This window comes from Sapajus apella, unplaced genomic scaffold (assembly GCF_009761245.1).
Source record: "Sapajus apella isolate SASKATOON/1434 unplaced genomic scaffold, GSC_monkey_1.0 scaffold130, whole genome shotgun sequence".
In the NCBI taxonomy this organism is placed as follows: Eukaryota; Metazoa; Chordata; class Mammalia; order Primates; family Cebidae; genus Sapajus; species Sapajus apella.
The window spans coordinates 2,170,657-2,196,123 of record NW_022437070.1 but is presented as its reverse complement, the minus strand read 5'-3'; the positions used below and the strand labels follow the sequence as shown (position 1 = coordinate 2,196,123).

The following is a 25,467-nucleotide window of genomic DNA, read 5'->3' as shown; positions in this document are numbered from 1 at the left end:
CTCATGCCTGTAATCCCAGCCCTTTGGGAGGCCAAAGCATGCGGATCATCTGAAGCCAGGAATTGGTGACCACCCTGGTCAATGCGGTGAAACCCCATCTCTACTAAAAATCCAAAAAAAATTAGCCGGGCAGGGTGTCTCATGCCTGTAATCCCAGCTACTGGAGAGGCTGAGGTGGAAGGATCCCTTGAGCCCAGGAAGTGGAGGCTGTAGTGAGCTATAATTGTGCCAGTGTACTCCATTCTTGTAAATAAATAAATTAATTTAATTAAAAAAGGATTGTATGGGCCCAGTGCGGTGGCTGTGGCCTGTAATCCCAGCATTTTGGGAGGCCGAGGCAGGCGGATACCTGAGGTCAGGAGGTTTCACCGTGTTGCCCAGACCAGCTTGGGCAACACAGTGAAACCCTGTCTCTACTAAAAATACAAAAATTACCCGGGTGTGGTGGCACACGCCTGTAGTCCCTGCTACTCAGAAAGCTGATGCAGGAAAATCGCTTGGACCTGGGAGGCGGAGGTTTCAGTGAGCTGAGATCGTGCCACTGCACTCCAGCCTGGGCGACAGAGAGAGATTCTGTCTCAAAAAATAAAGAAAACAAAATTGTTTGTCTGTGAGTAACCACACAACTGCATACTACACATATTTATTTCATGACCATTCTTCCTTGAACCCCTGCTCCGAACGATTCTGGGGACCCAGTGGTGACCCAGATGTCCTGGCTCTGCCCTCCCAGGTCCCACAGGCTAGCAGGGCAACAGTGTTTGTGATGAAACCCAGTGGCTGCGTGAATGTGCGTGTGATCGACAGCGTTGTTGGAACCTGGGACACTGTGAGTGTGACTGTGTGTGGGAGTCCACGGCCCTGGGCATGTGGCTGTGTCGCTGTGGATGACTGTCTGCCTGTGAGTGAGGGACTGTGGCTCTCTGGGTGTGACCGTGGGACTGTAGGGCTGTGACTGAACGTGCGGCTGTGTGAGTAACAGCTCGTGAGATTCTGTGACTGTGCCTGTCCATGGCTCAGCCTATGGGATTGTGTGACACTCTATGTTTTGATTGAGTGACTGAGGCTCTGGGAATGAGTGACTGGGTGGGGGGGACCTGTGGGTAGGACAGCATAAGAGATTGTGCACACTTGGTACAGGGGTCCTCAGGACTATAAGGGCAATTCAATAACTGCCCTCCCTCATGACCTTGATGACTGCACCCTGCTCGGCTCTCTGCCCCAGAGCTCCCCACTTCCGTTCCCCGTCAGCCTTGGCCCCGCCCCCTCCCACCACCCTGGGCTGCCTGCGCCTGTCACTTCTCCCAGAGCCCAGACGAGACAGTGGAGACAGCAGTGGCAGGGGCTGCAGGAGCAAGGGACCAGGAGCAGGACTGGGGACAGGTGAGGGCTCCCCAGTCCCAGCCCATTTCTCCCACTCCCCTCGACCCCTCAAGTCTCTGGGACTCTCCTCCTCTGCTTCTCTGCCCTGCCTTTGTCTCTGTCTCTGTGCCCACCACAGTCTCTGCTCATCTCTGTCTCTTGATGTCTCTGTCTGCGCGTCTTCATCTCTGCTGAGCTGATAACCTCTTCCCCCACCCCGCGCTGTCTCCCTCCACATCTCTCCCTCCTCTTTGTCTTCTAGCCCACACCTGTATCTCTCTGTTGGTCTCTGGTCTCTGGCTGGGGATCTCATTCTGTCCCTCAGTCTCTGTGCCTCTCAGTCTTTATATTTCTGTTGCTTGCATCTGTGACGCTGTTGTCTGTCTTTCTGGGGTTGGATCTGAGATCCTCTCTGCTTCCCTCTTTCTCTACGTGGAGCCGCGGGGGCACAGGTAGGTGGGTGTTGGGCATTAGATAGACGGATTTCCAGGCATCTGCACACACCTAACCCCGGATGTGTCGCCTCTCCCGGTCCCTAAGTACTTGGGTGCTGGGAAAGGGTTGTCCCACTTACTTGGGCTTTATTTGCCCCCAGTGGGGAAAGTTTTATAAGGTCGGCTTCCTATCTGTGCTACAAAACCCTTTGGGCTTGGAGAGTGGGAACCTGGAAAGGCATTTCAAGTTCTCCACCAGGCTGGGGGAACTCAGATGGTCGTTTCAAGCACCCCACTAGGAGGTACTGAAAACCTTCAAGTTTTTCAGTCCCCCATATAAAACGGGGCTAGGCTGATGGTTTCTACTCTCTCGTCTCCAAGGCAGTCCCTGGGTTCCCAGGAGTCTGTAGGTCCAGACTCCCGGTGACACTGACGCTTCCGCCCAGCGTAGCTCTAGGGCAACCGCCCGCTCAGCAAACACCCCCCTTCCACCTTCGCTGCCCAAACAACAGTCAGGGGCGGCCTGGGAATCACTTAAGGGGCCCTGCCAACCACCCAGTCCCACCCACTCCGAGTGCCTCTCCCTCCCCGCAGATCATCCCGCCTGGGAGTTGTTGGCGGGGGGCGGGGGTAGGGGGTAGGGGGTGAGGCAGGGACGCGCTGCCTGGGAGTCTGCATGTGTAAATCCCTGAGGCTGAGTGACGCTGGGGATGGAGTCAGAAGGCGGAGGGCTGAGGTGCTGACCCTGCCCTGGGACCCTCCAGGCCCGATCGCCCCTGCATGAACCAGACCCTTCGCCACCCTCCCGATGACTACCTCTCCAACCCTGCAGCTGTTGCTGCGGCTCTTGCTGTGGGGGCTGCTGCTACGGAGGGCGGAGGTGAGGACCAGAGGAGCCAGAGGAGCTCCAGGCTTGGAGGGAGGTCTGGGGATGGTTTTAGGGCTTCCCTGATTAGGGCTCACACCTGTAATCCCAGCACCTTGGGAGGCCGAGGCAGGTGGATCACTTGAGGTCAGGAGTTTAGGACCAGCCTGGTCAATATGGTAAAACCCCATCTCTACTAAAAATTTAAAAATTAGCCAGGTGTAGTGGCACACACCTGTAGTCCCAGCTACTGGGGAGGCTGAGGCAGGAGAATCGCTTGAGCCCGGGAGGCAGAGATTGCAGTGAGCCAAGATCACACCACTGCACTCTAGCCTGGGTGACCAGAGTGAGACTATCTCAGAGAAATAAAAAATAAAGGCTTACCTCAGCCTTGAAACTCAAAGAGTTTCAAGACTGCCCCACTTGCCCAGATTCAAGTTGTGGGGTTTTGTTTTGCTTTTGTTTTTGGGACGGAGTCTCACACTGTCACCCAGGCTAGGGTGCAGTGGTGCCATCTCAGCTCACTGCAACCTCCGTCTCCCGGGTTCAAGTGATTATCTGGCCTCAGCCTCCTGAGTAGTTGGGACTACAGGAGCACGCCACCACCACCATGCCCAGCTAATTTTTCCATTTTTAGTAGAGACGGAGTTTCACCATGTTGGCCAGGCTGGTCTCGAGCTCCTGGCCTCAAGTGATCCACCCACCTGGGCCTCCCAAAGTGCTGGGATTATAGGCGTGAGCCACCACGCCGGGGCCCAGATTCAGGTTTTGATGATTGTTTCCACTCCCTTTTCTTCCCCCAGCAAATCCTCCTGATTATTTCAGCCACCCCTTCCCCAATTTTCTTGAAGGTTTTCAGTCTCCCATAACCACTCCATTGGGTGGCTTCCAGGCACCCAACCCCAAGACCTGAAACTTGGTTCCAAACCACCCAAGACTCCCGAGCAAAACCGGAAAACCCCTAGAAGTCTTCTGGGGTGCTTCTGGCCCACATGGCCAAGCAGCCTGGGAGCGGGGGTCGGTCTGGGGGGTCCTCCCTTCTTTCTTTTCCTAGACAGGCTCTGAGAAGCAGACGGCGGGGGAGCTATACCAGCGCTGGGAACGGTACCGCAAGGAGTGCCGGGAGACCCTGGCAGCCGCGGAACCGCCCTCAGGTGTGACCAAGAGGGCTGGGGACGCAGGGAGGACCCGAAGCTGAAAAGGGTGGGCTTGGAGGAGGGGCCTTGGGCTGACGGGTGAAGAAGAAATCCAGGGTGCTGTGGGCTGGAGAGGCCTGGGGGCTGACCTGGGCGCGGTGGGAACTGGGGCGGGACCACGGTTCCGGGGGGGGGGGGGGGGCTCGGAAGAAGCTTTAAATGGGAGGAGCCTTGGGCGAGACCTGTACCAAAATGGACCTTGAAGGGGACGGGGTTTGGGATGGAGACTGGGTAGGGCCCCTCCGGGTGGGAATATCTGCAGCAGGGACGTGTTTGGTGGGAGGAGCCCAGAGTGGGGCCGGGAAGAGGGGCGGGGCTTTGAGGCTGGTGGGAGGAGCTTGTGGCCGACCCGGGACAGAATGCGCTCCGAGTGGGCGGGGCTAGAGCCGGGCTTGGTGTGGCGGGCGGGGAAGCCCTGGCCCACTGCGCAGTAGGTCCACTGGGCACCTGGCCCCCCTGCACACCCCCAGGCCTCGCGTGTAACGGGTCCTTCGATATGTACGTCTGCTGGGACTATGCTGCACCTAACGCCACTGTCCGTGCGTCCTGCCCCTGGTACCTGCCCTGGTACCGCCACGGTGAGGTGCTGCCTGGGCCTGGAGCCCTCCCCAGACACAAACAACTGCTAACGTTTGCCCCGAGACACCTACATTTGAGTCCCACAGCTCACCTGCATCCCTCTCCTGTTCCTCTTTGCCCTACTCCTATCCGGCAGGCTGGGTTTCTCCCGTCTGTCCAACCCTGCCTCTCTCACACAACGCAGCTTCTCTGTCTCCGTATCTCCATTTATTTATTTAGAGACGGAGTCTCGCTCTATCGCCCAGGCTGGAGTGCAGTGGCGCCATCTCGGCTCACCGAAACCTCCGCCTCCCGGTTCAAGCGATTCTCCAGCCTCAGCCTCCCGAGAAACCGGGATTACAGGCGCAGCGCCCCCAAACCCGGCTAATTTTTTTTTGTATTTTCAGTAGAGACGGGGTTTTTCACCTTGTTGCCAGGCTGGTCCTGAACTCCTGACCTCAAGTGATCTGGCCTCGGCTTCCCAAAGTGCTGGGATTACAGGCGTGAGCCATCGCGCCTGAGGGATCTTACTTTGTCTCCTTTTCCTGAGTCTGTCAGTCTCTGGGCATCTGAGCCTAACTAGCAATGTCGCCTCAGACTATTTATTTAACCTATATATTTTTTTCTTTTTGAGACAGAGTCTGACTCTGTCACCCAGGCTGGAGGGCAGTGTCGAGATCTTCCTCGGAACTCCTGGATTCAAGCGATCCTCCTGCCTCAGCCTCCCTAATAGCAGGGACTACAGGCACACGCTAACATGCATAGCTAATTTAAAAACATTTTGGCAGTGACCAAGTCTTGCCATGTTACCCAGGCTGGTCTTAAATTCCTGGCTTCAAGGGATCCTCTCACTTCAGCCTCCCAAAGTGCTGAGATTACAGGCCTATTTAACTAGATTACAGGCCTATTTTTTTTTTTTTTTTTTTTTTGAGATGGAGTCTTGCTTTGTTGCCAGGCTGGAGTACAGTGGTGCAACCTCGGTTCACTGCAACCTCCACCTCCCAGGTTCAAGCGATTCTCCTGCCTCAGCCTCCCAAGTAGCTGGGACTACAGGCATGTGCCACCACGCCCAGCTAATTTTTGTGTTTTTAGTAGAGACAGGGTTTCACCATGTTGGCCAGGATGGTCTCAATCTCTTCACCTTGTGATCCGCCCACCTCAACTTCCCAAAGTGCTGGGATTACAGGCGTGAGCCACTATGCCCAGGCTTAACTTTTTGTATCTCAATTCTCCCGAGTGTAAAACTGGGTTAAGGATATTATCAATTTTATGGGCTTGTGTGAATATCAAATTAATATATATAACATGCCATATAAGGGTCGATTTATCATCTTCATCACCATCATCATCATCATTTTGGCTCTCCCCCTCTCTGCTATTGCCTCACAGTTTCTTTTTCTGTATTTCTCTCTGTGGGCCTTAATCCCCTCTCTTATTTCCCCACAGTGGCTGAAGGTTTTGTCCTCCGCCAGTGTGGCAGTGATGGCCAGTGGGGACTTTGGAGAGATCATACACAATGTGAGAACCCAGAGAAGAATGAGGCCTTTCTGGTAAGAGGGGGTGAGGGCTTCAGGTTAGGAGTCCAGGGAGGGATGGAAAGGCAGTAGTTAAGGCAGGGCCTGAAATCCCTTGGACTGTTTAGAACTCTAGGTTGCAAGCGACAGAAACTCAACTCAGACTTGCTTCAAAGAGAGAGAGAAAGATGTATTGGCTTCTGTGATGGAAAAGAATGAGATGGCCGGGTGCTGTGGCTCACAACTGGAATCCCAGCATTTCAGGAAGTCAAGGCAAGAGGATCGCTTGAGCCCAGGAGTTCGAGACCAGTCTACACAACATAGCGAAACCTCATCTCTAGAAAAAAATCAAAAACTGAAGAGAGAGGATCACTTAAGCCTGAGAAGTAGAGACTGCAATAAGTCCTAATCCCATCTCTGCACTCCCATCTGGGCGATAGAGTGAGACTCTGCCTCAAAAAAAAAAAAGAAAGAAAGAAAACAAAGAAAGGAAGAAAGGAAGAAAGAAAGAGAAAGAAAGAGAGGAAGGAGGGAAGGAAGGAAGGAAGGAAGGAAGGAAAGAAAGAAAGAATTCACGCAGTCGTTCAACTTTTAAATTTCTACTTAATTTTTCTTTCCCTAGTTTGACTGGGTGCAGAGGCTCACGCCTGTAATCCCAGCACTTTGGGAGGCCATGGTGGGCGGACCATTTGAGGTCAGGCTGAGTAGCTTGGATTCAGCCCTTCTCAAATAAGAGTCAGCAGTTCCTCAAGAGAAAATAGGGTGTCTGGGCAGAAACAAAGAGCTGAGGTCTTTCCAGTCTCTCTCTGGACCTGGGGGCAGGGCCAAGCCTTGTTCTTCTCCACTTCTTGCCCCTACCAGGACCAAAGGCTCATCTTGGAGCGGCTGCAGGCCATGTACACCGTTGGCTACTCCCTGTCTCTCACCACACTGCTGCTAGCCCTGCTCATCTTGATTTTGTTCAGGTGGGACCTTAACCCTGAGAGGTGGCGGCAGAGACCACTCAGAGACCCACTGAGAAGTGGGTCAGTTTGTCGAGTAAGACGGGGTGATCAGGTTCCACCAGCTCCAAGCAGGCACTGGTGGCTCTATGAAGAGTACAGTGGGGGTGGCTAAAGGACTTCTGTGTGGCCGGGCACGGTGGCTGATGCCTGTAATCCCAGTACTGTGGGAGGCCAAGGCAGGAGGATCGCTTGAGCCCAGGAGTTTGAGAGCAGCCTGGGCAACATAGTGGAACTCTGTCTCTACGAAAAATAAAAAGTTAGCTGGCCATGGTGGTGGTGCACTTGTGGTCCCAGCTACAGCGGGGTGCTGAGATGGGAGGATGGCTTGAGCCCAGGAGGTTGAGGCTGCAATGAGCCCTGATTGTGCCACTGCACTCCAGCCTGGGTGACAGAGTGAGACCCTGTTTCAAAAAAATAAAACAGAGCTCTGTGTGGCTGAATACAGCCCTCCAGGGGCCCCCAAACTACCTTCCAAATCCCCTAGGCGGCTGCATTGCACTAGAAACTATATCCACATCAACCTGTTTGCGTCTTCCATGCTGCGAGCAGCGGCCATTCTCAGCCGAGATCGTCTACTGCCTCAACCCGGCCCCTACCCTGGGGACCAGGCCCCTGCACTGTGGAACCAGGTGGGTATCCTCCTTCCGTTCCTCCACATGGGAATCTGGCTTCCCTGGTGGGACCAGGAAGTTCTCAGTCTATTTCCTACCTCCTACACTCTCAACAGTTTATCAGAGTTGGGAGGATCACTCTTGACATGTGTCTTAATCCCTCCTCCCAAGACATATTTGGAGAGGGACCCTCCCAACTCAGCCTCCATCATCACTGAAATCTCCCAGTCTATCACCCCTCCGTTGGAATTTTCCATTCCTCTACCTCATTATCTCACCTATCATTGGACTTTTTCACCAATTAGAGGATCCACCTGCTGGAGGTGAGGGATGTGGCAGGTGCCAGTTTGTTACTAGGAGACAGGGTGGGAGAGACTCGAGGCTGGGAGCAGACGTGGGGAGAACTCTCTGGTCGCAAGCTGGACCATACCAATTGTTAAGAAGCCATAGCGTGGCCGGGCAGTGGCTCATGCCTGCAATCCCAGTACTTTGGAAGGCCAAGGTGGGTGGATCATTTGAGGTCAGGAGTTGGAGACCAGCCTGGCCATCATAATGAAACCGTCTCTACTAAAAATACAAAAAATTAGCTGGGCATGGTGGCACATGCCTGTAATCCCAGCTACTCGGGAGGCTGAGGCAAGAGAATTGCTTGAACCCAGGAGGTGGAGGTTGCAGGGAGCCGAGACTGTGCCACTGTACTCACTCCAGCCCCAGCCACAGTGGGAGACTCCGTCTCAAAAAACAAAAAAATAAGCCATATCATGGCCAGGGGGTGGCTCACACCTGTAATCCCAGAACTTCGGGAGGTTGAGATGGGCGGGTCGCTTTTTGTCCAGGAGTTCGAGACCAGACTGGGCAGCATAGCTAGACCCCATCTCTACAAAAGAAATACAAAAATTAGCAGGGCATAGCAGCCCCCACCTGTAGTCTCAGCTACTTGAGAGACGGAGAAAAGAGGATCACTTGAGTCCAGGAGGTCGAGGCTGCAGTGAGCTGCGATGCTGTGATGGTGTCAATGCAATCCAGCAAAAGATTGAGAGCCTGTCTCAAAAAAAAAAAAAAAAAAACAAGGGCCGGGCATGGTGACTGTTAATTCCAGCACTTTGGGAGGCCGAGGCAGGTAGATCATGAGGTCAGGAGTTCGAGATCAGCCTGACCAACATGGTGAAACCCCATCTCTACTAAAAATAGAAAAATTAGCCAGGCATGTGGTATCCACCTGTAGTCCCAGCTACTCAGGAGGCTGAGACAGGAGAATTGTTTAAACCGGGGAGGTTGAGGTTTAAACCCAGCTAATTTTTTTGTATTTTTAGTAGAGACAGGGTTTCACTGTATTGGCCACGCTGCTCTTGAACTCTTAACCTTAGGTGATCCGCCTGCCTCTGCCTCTCAAAGTGCTGGGTGACAGGTGTGAGTCACCGCATCTGGCCAACGCCCAGCTAATTTTTGTATTTTTAGTAGAGACGGGGTTTCACCATGTTGGCCAGGCTGGTCTTGACCTCCTGCCTTCAGATGATCTGCCCGCCTTGGCCTCCTAGTGCTATGATTACAGACGTGAGCCACCGTGCCCGGCCAGATACCAGTTGTTAAGGAGTTCAGAGTGGGAGAGTCCATATAGGGAAAGGGAGTAGGGTGAGAGAAACTAATCACAGATACCATACACTGGGGACGCAGAGTGGAAAAACCTTTGATGGCAAGAGATGGGGTGGAGGGCGAGCAAGGTTGGGGGAGACACCCAGGCAGCGCTGACTACCCGTCTACTGGTCTGGCCGCTTACTAGGCCCTCGCTGCCTGCCGCACGGCCCAGATCGTGACGCAGTACTGCGTGGGTGCCAACTACACGTGGCTGCTGGTGGAGGGCGTCTACCTGCACAGTCTCCTGGTGCTCGTGGGCGGCTCCGAGGAGGGCCACTTCCGCTGCTACCTGCTCCTCGGCTGGGGTGAGCCCCGACCCCGTCCCCCGCCCAACCCAGCGCGCCACTCCTCGGCTCCCCCAACTGCCCAGCTGGTTGGCCTCTGGGGGTCTCCTCCCACCTGTAGGCTTCTGCCTCCCCAACCCCCAACAGAAATTCCGCGGGTCTTGGGCCTGGCGGGGCCCGTACGCGCGCTGACAGCTGCGGCGGGGTGGGGGGGCGGGATCGGGGTCTGCACAGGGGCCCCCGCGCTTTTCGTCATTCCCTGGGTGATCGTCAGGTACCTGTACGAGAACACGCAGTGAGTTGCAGGGGCGGGGGGCGGGGCCTGGGAGTTGGGCGGGGCTTCGAGGGATGTAGGCGGGGTTGTGATGGAAACGTAGGCAGGGTCAGAAGGCTATTCGGTGCAGGGGGGACGTGGGCGGGGATGGGGAGCTAGGAAAGGCTGTGTTCGAGGGCAACCGGCAAGGGGAGGGGAGAGGGTGGGACCTGGATCATAATGGGCGGGACCCTAGGGGGAGTGTGTGTGTGTGTGTGGGGGGGGGGGGGGGGTCTCAAGTGGGGTGGGCGGGGCCTAGCGAGCAAATGAGCTTGGTGATCCGGTGAGTCCAGAGGTTTTTCTCTTAGCTCTACCCCGCCTTCTCCAGGTGCTGGGAGCGCAACGAAGTCAAGGCCATTTGGTGGATCATACGGACCCCCATCCTCATGACCATCTTGGTAGGATCGGTCCCGCCTCCACCAGGCTGTCCTCAGGGATTTCCCACTCTGGGAAGTGGGGTGCCACCTCCTGCCCCTCCAGAACGGGATCGCGGCTGGCTCAGCCCCTATGTCTCCCCACAGATTAATTTCCTCATTTTTATCCGCATTCTTGGCATTCTCCTGTCCAAGCTGAGGACACGGCAAATGCGCTGCCGGGATTACCGGCTGAGGTGAGGGTGTGCGGTGGGGACCGAGGGGAAGGGGCCGGGTACGAGATGGGGAACCAGGACTGCGTGCGGGATCACTGCTGCCTCTCTCCCCAGGCTGGCTCGCTCCACGCTAACGCTGGTGCCCCTGCTGGGTGTCCACGAGGTGGTGTTTGCTCCCGTGACCGAGGAACAGGCCCGGGGAGCCCTGCGCTTCGCCAAGCTCGGCTTTGAGATCTTCCTCAGCTCCTTCCAGGTGCCCAGGCAGGGTATAGAGGCTCCACCCAAGGCCTCCTCCCCAGAAGGGCTCGAGAACTGCAGTCGTTTTCAGATGCAGCCACCGAATGGGGTGTGAAGATGGGATTCAGTTCGTTCATTCATTCTTTTTTTTTTTTTTTTTTTTGAGATGGAGTTTCGCTCTTGTCGCCCGGGCTGCAGTGCAATGGTGCAATCTCGGCTCACTGCAACCTCCGCCTCTGGGGTTCAAGCGATTCTCCTGCCTCAACCTCCCGAGTAGCTGGGATTACAGGCATGCACCACCACGCCTGGCTAATTTTGTATTTTTAGTAGAGACGGGGTTTCTCCATGTTGGTCAGACTGGCCTCAAACTCCCGACCTCAGGTGATCCACCTGCCTCAGCCTCCCAAAAAGTGCGGGATTACAGGCATGAGCCACTGCGCCTAGCTTTTTTTTTTTTTTTTTTTTCTTTTTTGAGACAGAGTCTTTGTTGCTCTGTCACTCAGGTGCAGTGACATGATCTCGGCTCACTGCAACCTCTACTTCCTAGGTTCAAGCGATTCTCCTACCTCGGCCTCCCGATAGCTAGGATTACAGGCATCTACCACCACACCAGGCTATTTTTGTGTTTTTAGTAGAGACCAGGTTTCACCATGTTGGCCAGGCTAGTCTCCAACTCCTGACCTCAGGTGATCCACCTGCCTCAGCCTCCCAAAGTGCTGGGATTACAGGCACGAGGCACTGTGCTTGGCCCATTCATTCATTCAACACAAAATACTGTGCTAGGGCTGTTCTGGCTATGGGAAGCAGGGACCGGGACAGGAGACTGACGGCCCCAGCAGTGCTGCCTCCTAATGAACAGTGAGGGCTTCGAGGTTGGACACAGCTGGGATCAAATTCAGGTTCTGTCACTTTCTAGCTATTTGCCAGCTGTGCGGCCTTCAACTTGGGGTTGAGGGGAGAGAGAGGTGAGGTGCCATTGTGCAGAATCTAAGGAAAGATTTATTCCAAAATTGAAGGCCCACCCTGCACTTGCTTGGCTTACCTGAGTCCCCAACCTGCTTTACCTAATTCGACCTCAGTTTTCTCATCTCTAAAGTGTGGACAATAACAGTCTCACTGAACAAAGCTGTTCATTCATTAAATTCAGCAAAAAATTACTGAGCATGTATATATACTAAGCACTCTTACAGGCTTATCACGGGGATACAGCCAAGAACCCTTCCTCCAGTGGGAGAGACACACACTAAACACACTACAGATAGGCATATAGGCCAGGCACGGTGGCTCACGCCTGTAATCCCAGCACTTTGGGAGGCCGAGGCAGGCAGACCACCTGAGATTGGGGTTCGAGACCAGCCTGACCAATATGGCGAAATGCTGTCTACTAAAAAAAAAAAAAAAAAAAAAAAAAAAAAAAGCCGGGGGGGGGGGGGGGGCCCGTAATCCCAGCTACTCAGGAGGATGAGGTGGGGGAATAACTTGATCCCGGGAGGTGGAGGTTGCAGTTTGCCAAGATCACGCCACTGCACTGCAGCCTGGGTAACAAGAGCCAGATTCCGACTCTTAAAAAAACAAAAACAAAAACGGAGTGGGGCGGAGGCGGTTACAGTCCTGCTCCCACCGGAGACGTAACACCCCCCACACCCGCGCCTCCTCTGACAGGGCTTCCTGGTCAGCGTCCTCTACTGCTTCATCAACAAGGAGGTAGGAAGAGCCCCGATCGCCTCCCGCGCCCTCTGGCGGCCGCGCGGGGTATGGCGCCGCCTCTGAGCGCCACCGTGTCGCAGGTGCAGTCGGAGATCCGCCGTGGCTGGCACCACTGCCGCCTGCGACGCAGCCTGGGTGAGGAGCAGCGCCACCTCCCGGAGTGCGTCTCCCGGGCCCTGCGCTCCAGCTCCAGCCCCGTCAAGGTCCCTACCGGCCGCGCCTTGTCCTCGGGGACCCTCCCAGGGCCCAGGAATGAGGCCAGCAGGGTGTTAGAAAGTTACTGCTAGGGGGCCGGATCCCTATATCTGTTTGGTTAGCATGGATTGATTGAGTTCCTACCGTGTGCCAGGCCCAGTATGGAGGACGCTGGGGAAACGGTGAAGGAAACGGGAAAAAAGGTCCCTGCCCTCCTGGAGATGACAACTGAATGGGGAAAACACCGTGAACACAAAACACCAAGTTCCACACGTGCTGTGGCATGGTTATGAAGGGAAGTGAGAAGGGGGCCTAGAGGGATCTGGGAGGCCCTCTCCAAGGAGGTGACATTTAAGCCATGCCAGAAAGAGGTGAAGGAGATCACTTTGGGAAGAGCTGGAGAACAGGATTCTAGGGTGAAGCAACAGCATATGCGAAGGCTCTGGGGCAGGAAGGTGCTGGCCTTGGCTGGAGTAGAATTAAGTCAGAGCCAACAGATGGGGAGAGAGAAGTGGGCAGGGACACACAAGTTGGGATTTTATTTCGGATGCATTGGAGATTCTTAGGAGTGTCTCTTGGAGGTAATATTTTATTTATTTATTTTTTAAGATGGGGTTTCACCCTGATGGCCAGGCTGGTCTTGAACGCCTGACCTCAGGTGATCCACCCACCTTGGCCTCCCAAAGTGCTAGGATTACAGGCGTAAGCCACCGTGCCCGGCCTTTTATTTTAATTATTATTTTGTCTGAGACAGAGTCTCGCCCCTTCACCCAGGCTGGAGTGCAATGACCCAATATTAGCTCACTGCAACCTCCACCTTCTGGGTTCAAGAAATTCTCCTGCTCGGCCTGCCAACTAGCTGGGATTACTGGCACACACCACCACGCCCAACTAATGTTTTAGTAGAGACGGGATTTCACCATGCTGTCCAGGCTTGGTCTCGAACTCCTGACCTCATGATCCACCCACCTCGGCCTCCCAAAGTGCTGGGATTACCGGTGTGAGCCACTGTGCCTGGCTCCAAATAATGTTTTTTTCTTTTGTGACAGAGTCTCACTCTGTCACCCAGTGTGGAGTACAGTGGTGCGATCCTGGCTCACTGCAACCCCCAGCTCCTATGTTCAAGCCTCTTAGTATCTGGGATTACAAGCACCCGCCACCACGCCTGGCTAATTTTTGTATTTTCAGTAGAGATGGGGTTTCCCCATGTTAGCCAGGCTGGTCTCAAACTCCTGACCTCAAGTGATCTGCCCGCCTCAGCCTCCCAAAGTGCTGGGATTATAGGCGTGAGCCACCGCGCCTGGCCCTAATGGGCTGTTTTAAACAGAGCCCTCTTGTCTGCACTATAGCAGGACAGATTATCAGGGACAGGGGTGGAAACTGGAGCCCAGCAAGGAGGGGGACTGCAGGTGGGAAGTGACGGTGGCCGGACCAGGATGGATGCACTGAAGGGTATGAAGCAGTCAGATTTGAAGCTGTTTCAAAGGTAGAGGTGAGAGGGTTTCATGACGGATCACGTGAGGACACAGCAGCAGAGCACTCATTGGTTTGGGATGGTGGAGAGAGGAAAGATAGGGAGACTGGGTTCGGGGTGGGGAGAACTATGTGTTGCTCTTTGGAAATGTTAGACTGGTGATGTTTGTAGGATACCGCAGGACAGGACACCAAGTGTAAGGGTCTGGGGCTCTCAGGAGAGGAGTGAGCTGGAGACAGTAATGTGAGAGACACTGGGTCCACAGAGGGGGATTTGGTGTGGACAGGAGCATAGGTGACGCAAGGCAGGCCTTGCAGATGAAACCTTATACCCAAAGTAGCCAGGGTCAGTGCTGGCTGCAGAGTGAGGACGGATATCCCCACTGTCCTAAGAACGGCGGCCCGTGGGACCTGGGAGAATGAGGGGGCATGCTGACAGTCTCACTGTGGCTGGACCACCTGTACATACACCCACAAGACCCTGACCCCTAAATCCTCCCCCTACACATACGCAAACTTACTGTGTGGGTGTTTCTGAGCATTTTCCCTGGACATATGTGCCCCAAAGCTGAACTCAGCCTCAAGCTTGTGGCCTTGCTGCCCCCTTCCCCTTCCCCACACCTTGTGGATTCTCATGGGGTGGGGACATGTCTTAGGACACTGCCCTTGTAAATAAAGTATAAAAACAGTAGCTTTTTTTCTTTCTTGGGTAGAAGCATCTTCTTGGCCATGTCACAAAGGGAAACGACCGAGGCAGGCTGCCTGGTGGGGTGGGGGTCCATGGCGGCTTTGCACCAATTGATCCATGTGTTGCTACAAGAAAACGGGACGGCCGGGCGTGGTGGCTCACGTCTGTAATCCAAGCACTTTGGAGGCCAAGGCGGGTGGATCACCTGAGGTCGGGAGTTCAAGACCAGCCTGACCAACATGGTGAAACCCTGTCTTTATTTAAAAAAAAAAAAAAAGAAAGAAAACGGGACACCCACTGCCACTGTCCCTCCTGCCTGAGTCCCCAAGTGGCCATGTTACATGTGATCTCTGCGAGGCATACAAACAGATGGTACCTGCATCCTAGGGTCACCTGACACGTCCACGAGTCACAATTAGGACCCTGCCTGGAGCTGGTGTGTGGGCAACGCTGGGGCAGTTTGCAAAGGGCTATTCCTGCTGCCTCTGCTTTCGTTTCACCCTCTAAAGGCGGGAGCAATAGAAAGCCTGCGGGGCAGGAGTTGAGGAAGGAAATGTAGACAAGCTGAGCGGAGCTACCAGGACTGGAATCTTTGGTGCCAGCCTGCAAGGTGGGGAAACCAAGTTCTATTTCTCAGTAAGTACAAGTCAACAACTGGGGAAGGCAGGCAGGATCGGCACCCAGACTGGGACTCCAGGGCTGTGCTGCTTCCTGTATCGGAACAAAACCCCAGGTGACCTCCTGTGACAGCACCATTGCCCCAACTTTCTATAAAGTTAGGATACTGGAGCTCCATCTTGCTACCCAAGAGATAAGACTGTTCGTGAGGACCTGGCTCCCCGGGTTTGGAAATAGTACCACCATTATTTCCTAACTTGGTGACCGTGAGCAAGTTGCTTACCCTCTCTTGGCCTCAATGATCTTATCTATAAAATGGGATAGCTTTAGTATCCACCCCACAGATGTTCTGCAATTAGACATAGTAAATATACACCTTTATAACCCACAACCCATTGCCTTCTGCGTATCAGTGCTCTCATTGCTGCAGGGTCCCAGCTCTGGCACAATGCTCTCAGGCCCTCTCTCTCTGCCTCCCTCCCCCCTTCCTTGTCTTTTTTAGTTATGGAGTCTCCCTCTGTTGCCAGACTGGAGTGCAGTGGCGCAATCTCGGCTCACTGCAACTTCTGCCTCCCGGGTTCTGAGCAGCTTGGCCTACAAGCATGCACCACCATGCCCAGCTGATTTTTGTATTTTTAGTAGAGACGAGGTTTCACCATGTTTGCCAGGATGGTTTCCATCTCTTGACTTCGTGATCCGCCGGCCTCGGCCTCCCACCACGGCCTCCCACAGTGCTGGGATTACAGGCATGAGCCACCAAGCCTGGCCCTAGGATGTGCCTTTCACAGCTCAGAGCAGGCCACACATCTCACCGAGTGTACACTGACCTCAGGCCTGCTAACTCTTGCACCCTTCCGGTGCTTGCCTATATCCAGAGGACAGAGACAAAGGCAGAGACAAAGATATGGGTGGAGGGCCAGGCACAGTGGCTCACACCTGTAATCCCAGTACTCTGGGAGGCTGAGGTGGGAGAATCACTTGAGCCCAGGAGTTTTAAGACCAGCCTGGGTAACAAGCAAAATCCTACCTCTACAAAAGGACAGCAGGAGGATCACTTGAGCCTGGGAAGTCAAGGCTACAGTGAGCCGTGATTGTGCTGTTGCACTCCAGCTTGGCAGACAGAATGAGACTGTCTCAAAACCAAACAAGAAAAAACCCAAAGATACGGAGAGCACACAACGTGTGTGTCACAGCAACACAGGGAACATCCTTAATCCCCCCAATACGTAACGCCTCCCTTTCCCATCTCCATCTATCTCCCAGTATTTGTCAGAGAATTCCTCTCAAGGGCAATAAAGTTGAATATGAGCGGCAGCAGAGCTCAGGAGTGAAGCCACAGGCTCGGGAGGTGAGTTTAAATCACAGCATCACCACTTCCTGGCTGGCTGCTCCTGGGAAGTGACATCACTTCTCTGTGTCTCAGTTCCCTCTTCTGGAAAAGGGAATAAATTAACAGGCCCACCCCAGAGCTGTTGGGATGTTTCAAAAGCGCTAAGCCTGGCCAGGCACGTAAAAAGCTCGGCAAGTGTTAGTCAGCATCACTAGCAGTATTTAGCTACTGAGTGCTTTCTTTTCTCTTTTTTATTGAAAGGGAGTCTCATTCTGTTGCCCAAGCTGGAGTGCAGTGGCGCGATCTTGGCTTGTGCAACCCGTCTTCTGGTTTCAAGCTATTCTCCTGCTTCAGCCTCCCAAGTAGCTGGGAACACAGGCATGCACCACCATGCCTGGCTAATTTTGCATTTTTAGTAGAGACAAGGTTTCACCATGTTGGCCAGGCTGGTCTCAAACTCCTGAGCTCAGCTGATCCACCTGCCTAGGCCTCCCAAAGTGCTGGGATTACAGGCATGAGCCACCATGCCTGGTACTTTTTTCTCTTTCTTATCTATTTAGTTTACAGATATAGATTTAGTTTATAGATATGTCTATAAACCTCACAACCATTCTCTCAGGCTGGTCACCAACTCCTGGGCTCAAGCAATGCTCTCACCTCAGCCCCGTGCTGGCGGTACTGACTGCTAAAATCACCTGTCTAATCCTCTTGTCTTTGAGGGTAGATTGGGGCTCTTGGGTACCTGGTGCCCCTGCATTGCAACACAGGGCTGGGCACAGAGGAGGCATTTGGGGGATGTTTGCTGAAGGGACAAATGTAAAAAAAGGCCAAAAGATACACATATATACTTTTTGAGATGGAGTCTTGCTCTGTCACCCAGGCTGGAGCACAGTAGCACAATCTCAGCTCACTGCAAGTTGTTCTCTTGCCTCCTCAGCCTACCAAGTAGCTGGGACTATAGGCACGCGCCACCACGCCGGGCTAATTTTTGTATTTTTAGTGGACACAGGGTTGTCTTGAACTCCTGACCTCAGGTGATCCACCCGCCTCGCCAATTTTTAGTAGAAATGGCATTTCACCATGTTAGCAAGGCTGGTCTTGAATTTCTGACCTCAGGTGATCTGACTGCCTCCAGAAGATACTTTGATCAAGCGAGACCAACTCATAATGAGAGGCAAAGAGAGCTACAAAATGAGAAGAAGATGCTCAGAAAGATTAAAGCAGGAGAGCTAAAACATTCTCCAGTACCACAGCTGGGTGCTCATTTCCATCCAAGCTGTTTGCTCTGCAGATGGGGAAAGTGAGGACTCAATGGCGCAGAGCCAGGGCCTCTCCACTTGCTCAGGGGTGCTGATCCCAGCATTCAGTCCTATACCAGCTGCCTCCCCCAAGCCCTCCTGAAGCCATCCCACTCACAAGGCTCTGGGAACAGATACCACTAGAAAAAAAAAACACAGAGCTTTATTGTTCTCAACACCAGCGGCAGCGGTCTCTGTAGGACCGGGGAGTGAGTTCTGTTGACTGACAGGGATAGGTGGCTCCTACTTGCCGGCGATGAGCGGGTTCCGCAGGACCACAATGACTGAGTCCCCGCGCAGGAACATCTTGGAGATATAGCGGTCTTTGTTGACTGGCTTAGACTTCTTCTTGCCCTTGCCGCTCTTGGGTACCTCAGTCCACATCTCCTTCACGTTCTCCAGCACCATGTTGCAGTGCCTGGTGGGGAACAGGGAGGAGAGGCACTGGGCGTGAGGGGATGCCTCTGACAGCCCGCTCTACTGCCTGCTGCTCGCCCCCTCCAGCAACACGGCTTGGGGAAGGGTGCAGGTGCTAGGCCAGGATGACCAAGCTGCCAGGCTAACTCTGCCAGTCCTTGGGTTGAGGCTGAGGCAAAAGACTGCACCTCTCTGTGACAGCTTGTTTTTTTTTTTTTTGAGATGGAGTCTCGCTCCTGTCCCACAGCCTGGAGTGCAGTGGCGCAATTTCAGTTCATTGCAACCTCCACCTCCCTCCTGGGTGTGGGTAACCCCCCATATAGGCACCGAGGAATGAGAGCTAAGCAGAACCCTGGCACAGTTAGGGCTTGAAGAATATCTCACTTTACAGTGTTACTACTCAGCTATTTCCTTTTATATAATCCTTTACATAATCATATATTAGTTTATAGAATTAGGGCTTAAAGAATCCCTTTATATAATCCTCTATATATAATCATATAATAGTTGATAGTATGAGTGCCTAAAGAATATTTCCCTACATATATACCTATAATTATATCTTAGTTCATAATTGGAGGAGTGCCTAGAGTGGACACAGTACAGAGCACGAATTAAGGAATAAGCAGCTTATAATCGGAGGAATGCCTAGAGCAGACACAGTGCAGAGCATGATTTAAGGGAAAAACAGTTATACCAGCCCAAGAATCCATGGCCCAGGTGGCAGCGTTCAGTATCATAAAGATACCTGCTGTATGGCAGGCTGGGGGCAAGAGCCACTCCTCCTGATAAAGGAGTTGTAGGACCTTGTTCCAGTTCTTATGGAAGGCTGCCCTCAGACCGGCAATCCACCTTTGTGACTGTCAACTTTATCAGCTCTTGCTACTGTGCTGCTTGAAAACATCTTCCCATATAACTCACTGGAAGCTGCCAGAAGGTGGTGGTAACCTTGACAGCTCTGCCACTGCTATGTGACTTAAAGCATCCTCCTATAAATCTTAGTAGTTGTTTGCCCATAGATAGAAGTATTGCACACTGCACCCTCTTCACTGCACACGGCCCACCTACAAGCCTCGGTGATGGGCCCCTTACTACACACGGTCCTTGCCTTCATGGAAACGGGCCCCTTGCTGCGCACTGTCCACCTCCTGGCCTAGGTGACCTAATGGGGGTGGACCCCATGTTTTATTGCTCATGACCCTATCACTATCCTTAAAGATGATTTCACTCACTGTCCTGCCCACTAACCTATACACAATAAATACTCATGCTTCTGGACATTCAGAGCCTCGCCTGACTCTGCTTAGAGGTGGCGTGGCCCCCTGAGCCCAGCTGCATTTTTCTTGTACTTCTGTGTCCTGTCTCTTTATTTCTCAGATCCTGTGCCTCAGCACGGCATAAGGCTCACCACGACCCTGTGGGGCCCTCAGCCCTGCACCTGGGTTCAAGCAATTCTCCTTCCTCAGCCTCCTGAGTAGCTGCAATTACAGAAGTGCATCACCACGCCTGGCTAAGTTTTGTATTTTTAGTAGAGATGGAGTTTTGCCATGTTGGCCAGGCTGATCTCGAACTCCTGACCTCAGGTGATCCACCCACCTTGGTCTAGTTTGCTCCTCCTTTTTTTTTTGCTCCTCCTTTAAGAAGGAAGACAATCACAGTACCTTCCTCACAAGGCCGTTGGAGATGATGATGATGATTATTTTTTGAGACAGTCTTACTCTGTTACCCAAGCTGGAGTGCAGTGGCACAATCTCAGCTCACTGCAACCTCTGCTTTCTGGGTTCAAGTGATTCTCATGCCTCAGCCTCCCGAGTAGCTGGGATTACAGGTGCCCGCCACCACATCCAACTAACTTTTGTACTTTTAGTAGAGACGGGGTTCTACCATGTTAGCCAGGCTGGTCTCCAACTCCTGACCTCAAGTGATCCATCTGCCTTGGCTTCCCAAAGTGCTGGGATTATAGGTGTGAGTTACCATGTCTGGCCAGGTTTTGTTTTAAAAGCACTTTTAGAATATCCTGTTAATTATAGCTTCATAAAGCTGTTAACTAACACCACAGAGGACTGCGTGAATGCATGGATTGCAGTGCAGGTGAGTCTAAAGTGGCAGAATACATGCTAGGATGACAGGCTAGCGGGGTGAAGAGGTTGGGGGCAGAGGAGGAAGCCAGAGAAAAGGGAAGAAAAAAACTCAACTTAAAAAAAAAGAATAAGGCCAGGTGTGGTAGCTCACAGCTGTAATCCCTGTAATCCCAGCACTTTGGGATGCTGAGGTGGGAGAATCACTTGAGCTCAGTAGTTTGAGGCCAGCCTGGGAAAGATGGCAAGACCTCATCTCTACGAAAAATAGAACAATTAGCTGGGTGTGGAGGCGTGCACCTGTAGTCCCAGCTATCCAAGAGGCTGAGGTAGGCAGATTTGAGGCCAGAAGGTCAAGGTCATTATGAGCCATGATAGTGACACTGCAATCCAGCCTAAGTGACGGAGTGAGATCATGTCTCAAAAAACAACAACAACAACAAACAACAATAAGCCTCTAGTGCGGGAAACTAAAGTATGGCGGGATGGAGTTCGAAGCCAGGTCTATCTGCCTCCTGTGCTTCATACTTCCTGTTGTTCTTATTCTCATCTGAGCTAAAAGGAAACTGAGGCTCAGAGTGAAAGACTTGATGACGGTCACAGAATAGCTAGTGGCAAAAACGTTCCCGAATTCAGCTTCAGCGCACTGTTGAGGAAAGTACTTCCCAAATGCTAATGAATGAAAGCCTGCAGGTTGTGTGCTTGCTGAGCATTTATGTGTCAGGGACCGTGCCAAGTGCTTTTCATGCATAACATCCTTTATCCTCACAATTGTTCCATGAAGGGTATGATGATGCATGTATTTCTTTTTTTTTCCTTTTTCTTTTTTTGTTTTTGAGACGGAGTCTTCACTCTGGCGCCCAGAGGCGTCATCTCAGCTCACTGCAACCTCTACCTCCCGGGCTTAAGCGGTCCTTATGCATCAGCCTTCCGCGTAGCTGAGACTATAGGCGCGCATGCATATTTCAAATAGGAAACTGAAGCCCAGAGAGGAAAAATGACCTACTGTTCTCACTGGCTGAAACATGCAGACCCCAGCTTGCTTCCTCCTCTGATTCAAGTCTGTTCACTGTTGCCTCTTCAGACAGACCCTCTCTGATGACTGCCACTGTATAAACTAAACAGTCACTTGCTGAAGGTTACCTAAGAGGCAGAGCTGGGGCATGAAGCCAGGCAGGCTGGCTTCCCAGTATATGCCCATAACTGCCACACTGCACAACTGGAGGGGCACTGAGAGACAATCACACCTTGGGGTTTTAGGGTGCTTAGACCCCAGGCTTTTCTTTTATGAGATAGAGTCTCACTCTGTCACCCAGGCTGGAGTGCAGTACTACAATTTCGGCTCACTGCAACTTCCACCTCCTGGGTTCAAGTGATTCTCGTGCCTTGGCCTCGTGAGTAGCTGTGAATACAGGCACACACCACCACCCCCAGCCAACTTTTAAATTTTTAGTAGAGACAGGGTTTTGCCATGTTAACCAGGCTGGTCTTGAACTCCTGACCTCAGGTGATCTGCCTGCCTTGGCCTCCCAAACTGCTGGGATTACAGACATGAGCCTCCGCGCCTGGCCATACACCCCAGCCTTCTGAGAAACCTGTCTTTGGGCTCTTCAGACTAGAGCTGGGATAGGTCTGAACAGAACACCTCCAGGACCCAGCACTCACCTATCGAAGGCCTTCACGCGGCCCAGGAGTTTCTTATTGTTGCGGCAGTTGATAAGCACTTGGGTGTTGTTTTTGACGGACTGAGTGAGCACAGAGAGTGGACCCGTGTTAAATTCCTCCTCCTCTCGCTTCTGCAGCTCCTCCGGGGTCATCTCACTCTTGGGCTTGTTGAGGAGGCTCCTGCATGGACAAACGCAAAACCCGTAAGTGAGAGAGGCTGGAGCTGTGAGAATGGGTGGTCAGGGCCTCAGCCTCAAGTCTCCCCAACCTTGTCCCAGCATACCCATCCTCCTGCTCAGCCTTATCTCTGGGTATCATGAACTGAACGCCTAACAGACATTTTCTTTTTCTTTCTTTCTTTCTTTTTTTTTTTTTTTTTTGAGATGGAACCTTGCTCTGTTCCCCAGGCTGGAGTGCAGTGGCACAATCTCAGCTCACCACAACCTCCGCCCCAAGTGATTTCTCCTGCCTCACGCACCTGAGAGTAGCTGGGATTATAGATCTCTGCTACCACACCCAGCTAATTTTTGTATTTTCCTGGTAGAGATGGGGTTTTACCATGTTGGCCAGGCTGGTCTCAAACTCCTGACCTCAGGTGATCCTCCCAAAGTGCTGGGATTACAGGCATTAACCACTATGCCAGCCTTTTTTTTTTTTTTTTTTTTTTTTTAAGACAGAGACCTGCTGTCACCCAGGCTGGAGTGCAATGCCGCAATCTCGGCTTACTGCAACCTCCACCTCCTGGGTTCAAGCGATTCTCTTGCCTCAGCCTCCCGAATAGCTAAGGTTACAGGTGACCACCACTACACCCAGCTAATTTTTTTGTATTTTTAGTAGAGACGGGGTTTTGCCATGTTGGCCAGGATGTTCTCAAACTCCTGACTTCGGGTGATCCATGCGCTTCGGCCTCCCAAAGTGCTGGGATTACAGGCATGAGCCACCGTGCCCGCCATAACAGACATTTTCAACTGTTTATGTCCTAGATAGGGATCCAAATCACCCAACCAACCGAGCCTATCCTACCCACAGTGTTCCCCATCTGCTTTGACGGTAACTCCATACCTCTAGTCCTCTGGGCAAACACTCTGTCAACCTGATTCCTCTTTTTCCCTCATAGCCTACATTAAATCTGTAGGAAACGGCCATTTCTTATCATGGCATAAGCCTCCATCATCTCTGTCCTAGAATCTTTCTGGTCTCTCTGCCTCCACTCATGCTCCACGACAGTCTGTGGGGTTTTGCTAAAACCTAAATCATAACATGCCACTCTTCAAAACCCTCCCAGGGGCTGGGTGTGGTGGCTCATGCCTGTAATCCCAGCACTTCAGGAGGCCGAGACAGCGGGTCACTTGGCATCAGGAGTTTGAGATCAGCCTGGCCAACACGGTGAAACCCATCTCTACTCAAAGTACAAAAAAACAAAACAAAACCCTCCCATGGCTCCCCCATCTCAGTGTATAAAGTAAAACCCCAGCTAGGCTCAGAGGTTCACACCTGTAATCCCAGCACTTTGAAAGGTGGAGGCAGGTGGATCATTTGAGGTCAGGAGCTCAAGACCAGCTTGGCCAACATGGTGAAACCTGCTCTTTACTAAAAATACAGAAGTTAGCTGGGAGTGGTGGCGGGCACCTATAATCGTAGCTACTCAGGAGGTTGAGGCAGGAGAATCGCTTCAACCCTGAGGTGGCGGTTGCAGTGAAACGGGATTACACCACTGCACTCCAGCATGAGTGACAGAGCAAGGCTCTCTTTCAAAAAAAAAAAAAAGAGAGAGAGAGAGACTTTTTTTCCCCCCTTAGGGATGGGAAGTTTCATTCATTGATGTATCCTATGTGACTTAAACGGTGTCTTTTACATAAGCACTCAATGTAATATTTGCTAAACTAATAAATGCACAAAATCATGCCAATGACTCATTATCTGTAGAAGGTTTGAATTAGGTGGAAAACATACCCGTCTCCAACTCAAATGATCAGGATAAGTCCCTTATTTGAAATCATTATTTCTAAAAGTCCGCACTTCTGGCAGGGCGCGGTGGCTCATGCCAGTAATCTCAGCACTTTGGGAGGCCGAGACAGGTCAATCACGAGGTCAGGAGATCAAGACCATCCTGGCCAACATGGTGAAATCTCGTCTCTATTAAAAATAAAAAAATTAGCCAGGCATGGTGGCGCGCGTCTGTAGTACCAGGTTCTTGGGAGGCTGAGGCAAGGGAATCGCTTGAAATGGGAGGCAGAAGCTGTAGCGAGCGGAGCTCGCTCCACTGCACTCCAGCAAGACTCCGTCTCAAGAAAGGAAAAAAAAAAAAGTCCTAACTTCCCTCCTCCAGTATTCGTAAGATTGCTGCCCCTTAACATTCATTTCAGTAGGACTAATTATATAGGAACCCCCCCAATCCTGTTATCTTTTAAAACATGTTTTTCATAATTAAAAAAATTTTTTTTGTAGAGACGGGGTCTCGCTATGTTGTCTAGACTGGTGTCGAACTCCTGTGTCATAGCAATGCTCCTGCCTTGGCCTCCCAAAGTGCTGGGATCGCAGGCATGAGCCCCCGCGCCCGGCCCAGCGCGTTATCTAATTAAGCTTCTCCTCCTCCGAACTCATGACGCGCCAAAGGCCGCACGCCCGTTCTCAAACTCATCAGGAGAAAAGCAGGACGCTCCAGCCCTAAAACGTCTTGCCCCTGTCCCCCGGCTCTGCTCACCCCTGCCCCCCAGCTCTGCTCACCGCTTCCCACCCTCAATCGGCCAAATTCCCACCCTCAACCTCATTCCCGCCGCCTATGCCTTAGCCGGGCCTCACATGTTGGTCACTAAGCTCTCGGTTCACTCCGGTTTCCTCCGCGTTGCTGCCGCCTGAGGAGAGAGAGGCGGGACTTCCTCTTCCTGCGACCCACTTCCGGTGGCGCCTGCGCAAAGCCAACCAGCAAGTGGAGGCGTGGACTGTTGCCGTAGCATTTCCCACCAATGGCGCACAATGATGGAATTAAAGCCTCGGGTGGGGTTTCGAGGCCAGTCGGAACCACACTGGGCAGATGTTCATGACAATGAAGAGAAAAGGAAAGGCGGTCTGATTCAGACCATTTTGTTGTAGAATGGTACAGGTTGAAGGAGGGAAATGACAAGCTATTTCCAAATGCCCGCCAGCCTTGACTTCGGGGGCACGGCCTCCGTGAAGCCAATCTGCTCCTCGCTTCGGAAATGGGCACCGCCCCTCTTCCCTCTGGGACGGGTTATTGACGTTTCTACTGATCTTTCCGACCCTGCGCCACCAATCCCGTGCCTACATCCGGGAAGGGGCATAGACATGCGCCCGGGAAGGCGAATGTTTTCCACGATCAAACCCTGCTCATTGGCTTTCTCGTCTCCGCTAAGGCGGAGCCTACCCCTTTTACGC

At 52.6% G+C, this 25,467-nt stretch overlaps 2 protein-coding genes across 2 annotated transcripts; one reads left to right on the top strand and one right to left on the bottom strand.

Annotated features, from left to right (window-relative positions):
* The first annotated feature begins 2,489 nt into the window (after positions 1-2,489).
* On the top strand, positions 2,490-13,155 carry GIPR (gastric inhibitory polypeptide receptor). Its single transcript, XM_032262611.1, has 12 exons — positions 2,490-2,676; positions 3,716-3,815; positions 4,328-4,435; positions 5,862-5,965; positions 6,791-6,894; positions 7,418-7,562; positions 9,325-9,758; positions 10,105-10,174; positions 10,298-10,386; positions 10,480-10,618; positions 12,265-12,306; positions 12,390-13,155. The coding sequence occupies exons 1-12, from the start codon at positions 2,605-2,607 to the stop codon at positions 12,594-12,596; spliced, it is 1,614 nt and encodes a 537-aa protein (XP_032118502.1). The 5' UTR covers positions 2,490-2,604; the 3' UTR covers positions 12,597-13,155.
* Positions 13,156-18,048: 4,893 nt separating this feature from the next.
* SNRPD2 (small nuclear ribonucleoprotein D2 polypeptide) lies at positions 18,049-25,315 on the bottom strand. The gene is made up of 3 exons (XM_032262608.1): positions 24,874-25,315; positions 22,072-22,251; positions 18,049-18,329 (listed from the first exon to the last, which is right to left on the bottom strand). Coding segments are annotated over exons 1-3 (357 nt in total). The 5' UTR covers positions 24,876-25,315; the 3' UTR covers positions 18,049-18,154.
* Positions 25,316-25,467: the final 152 nt, after the last annotated feature.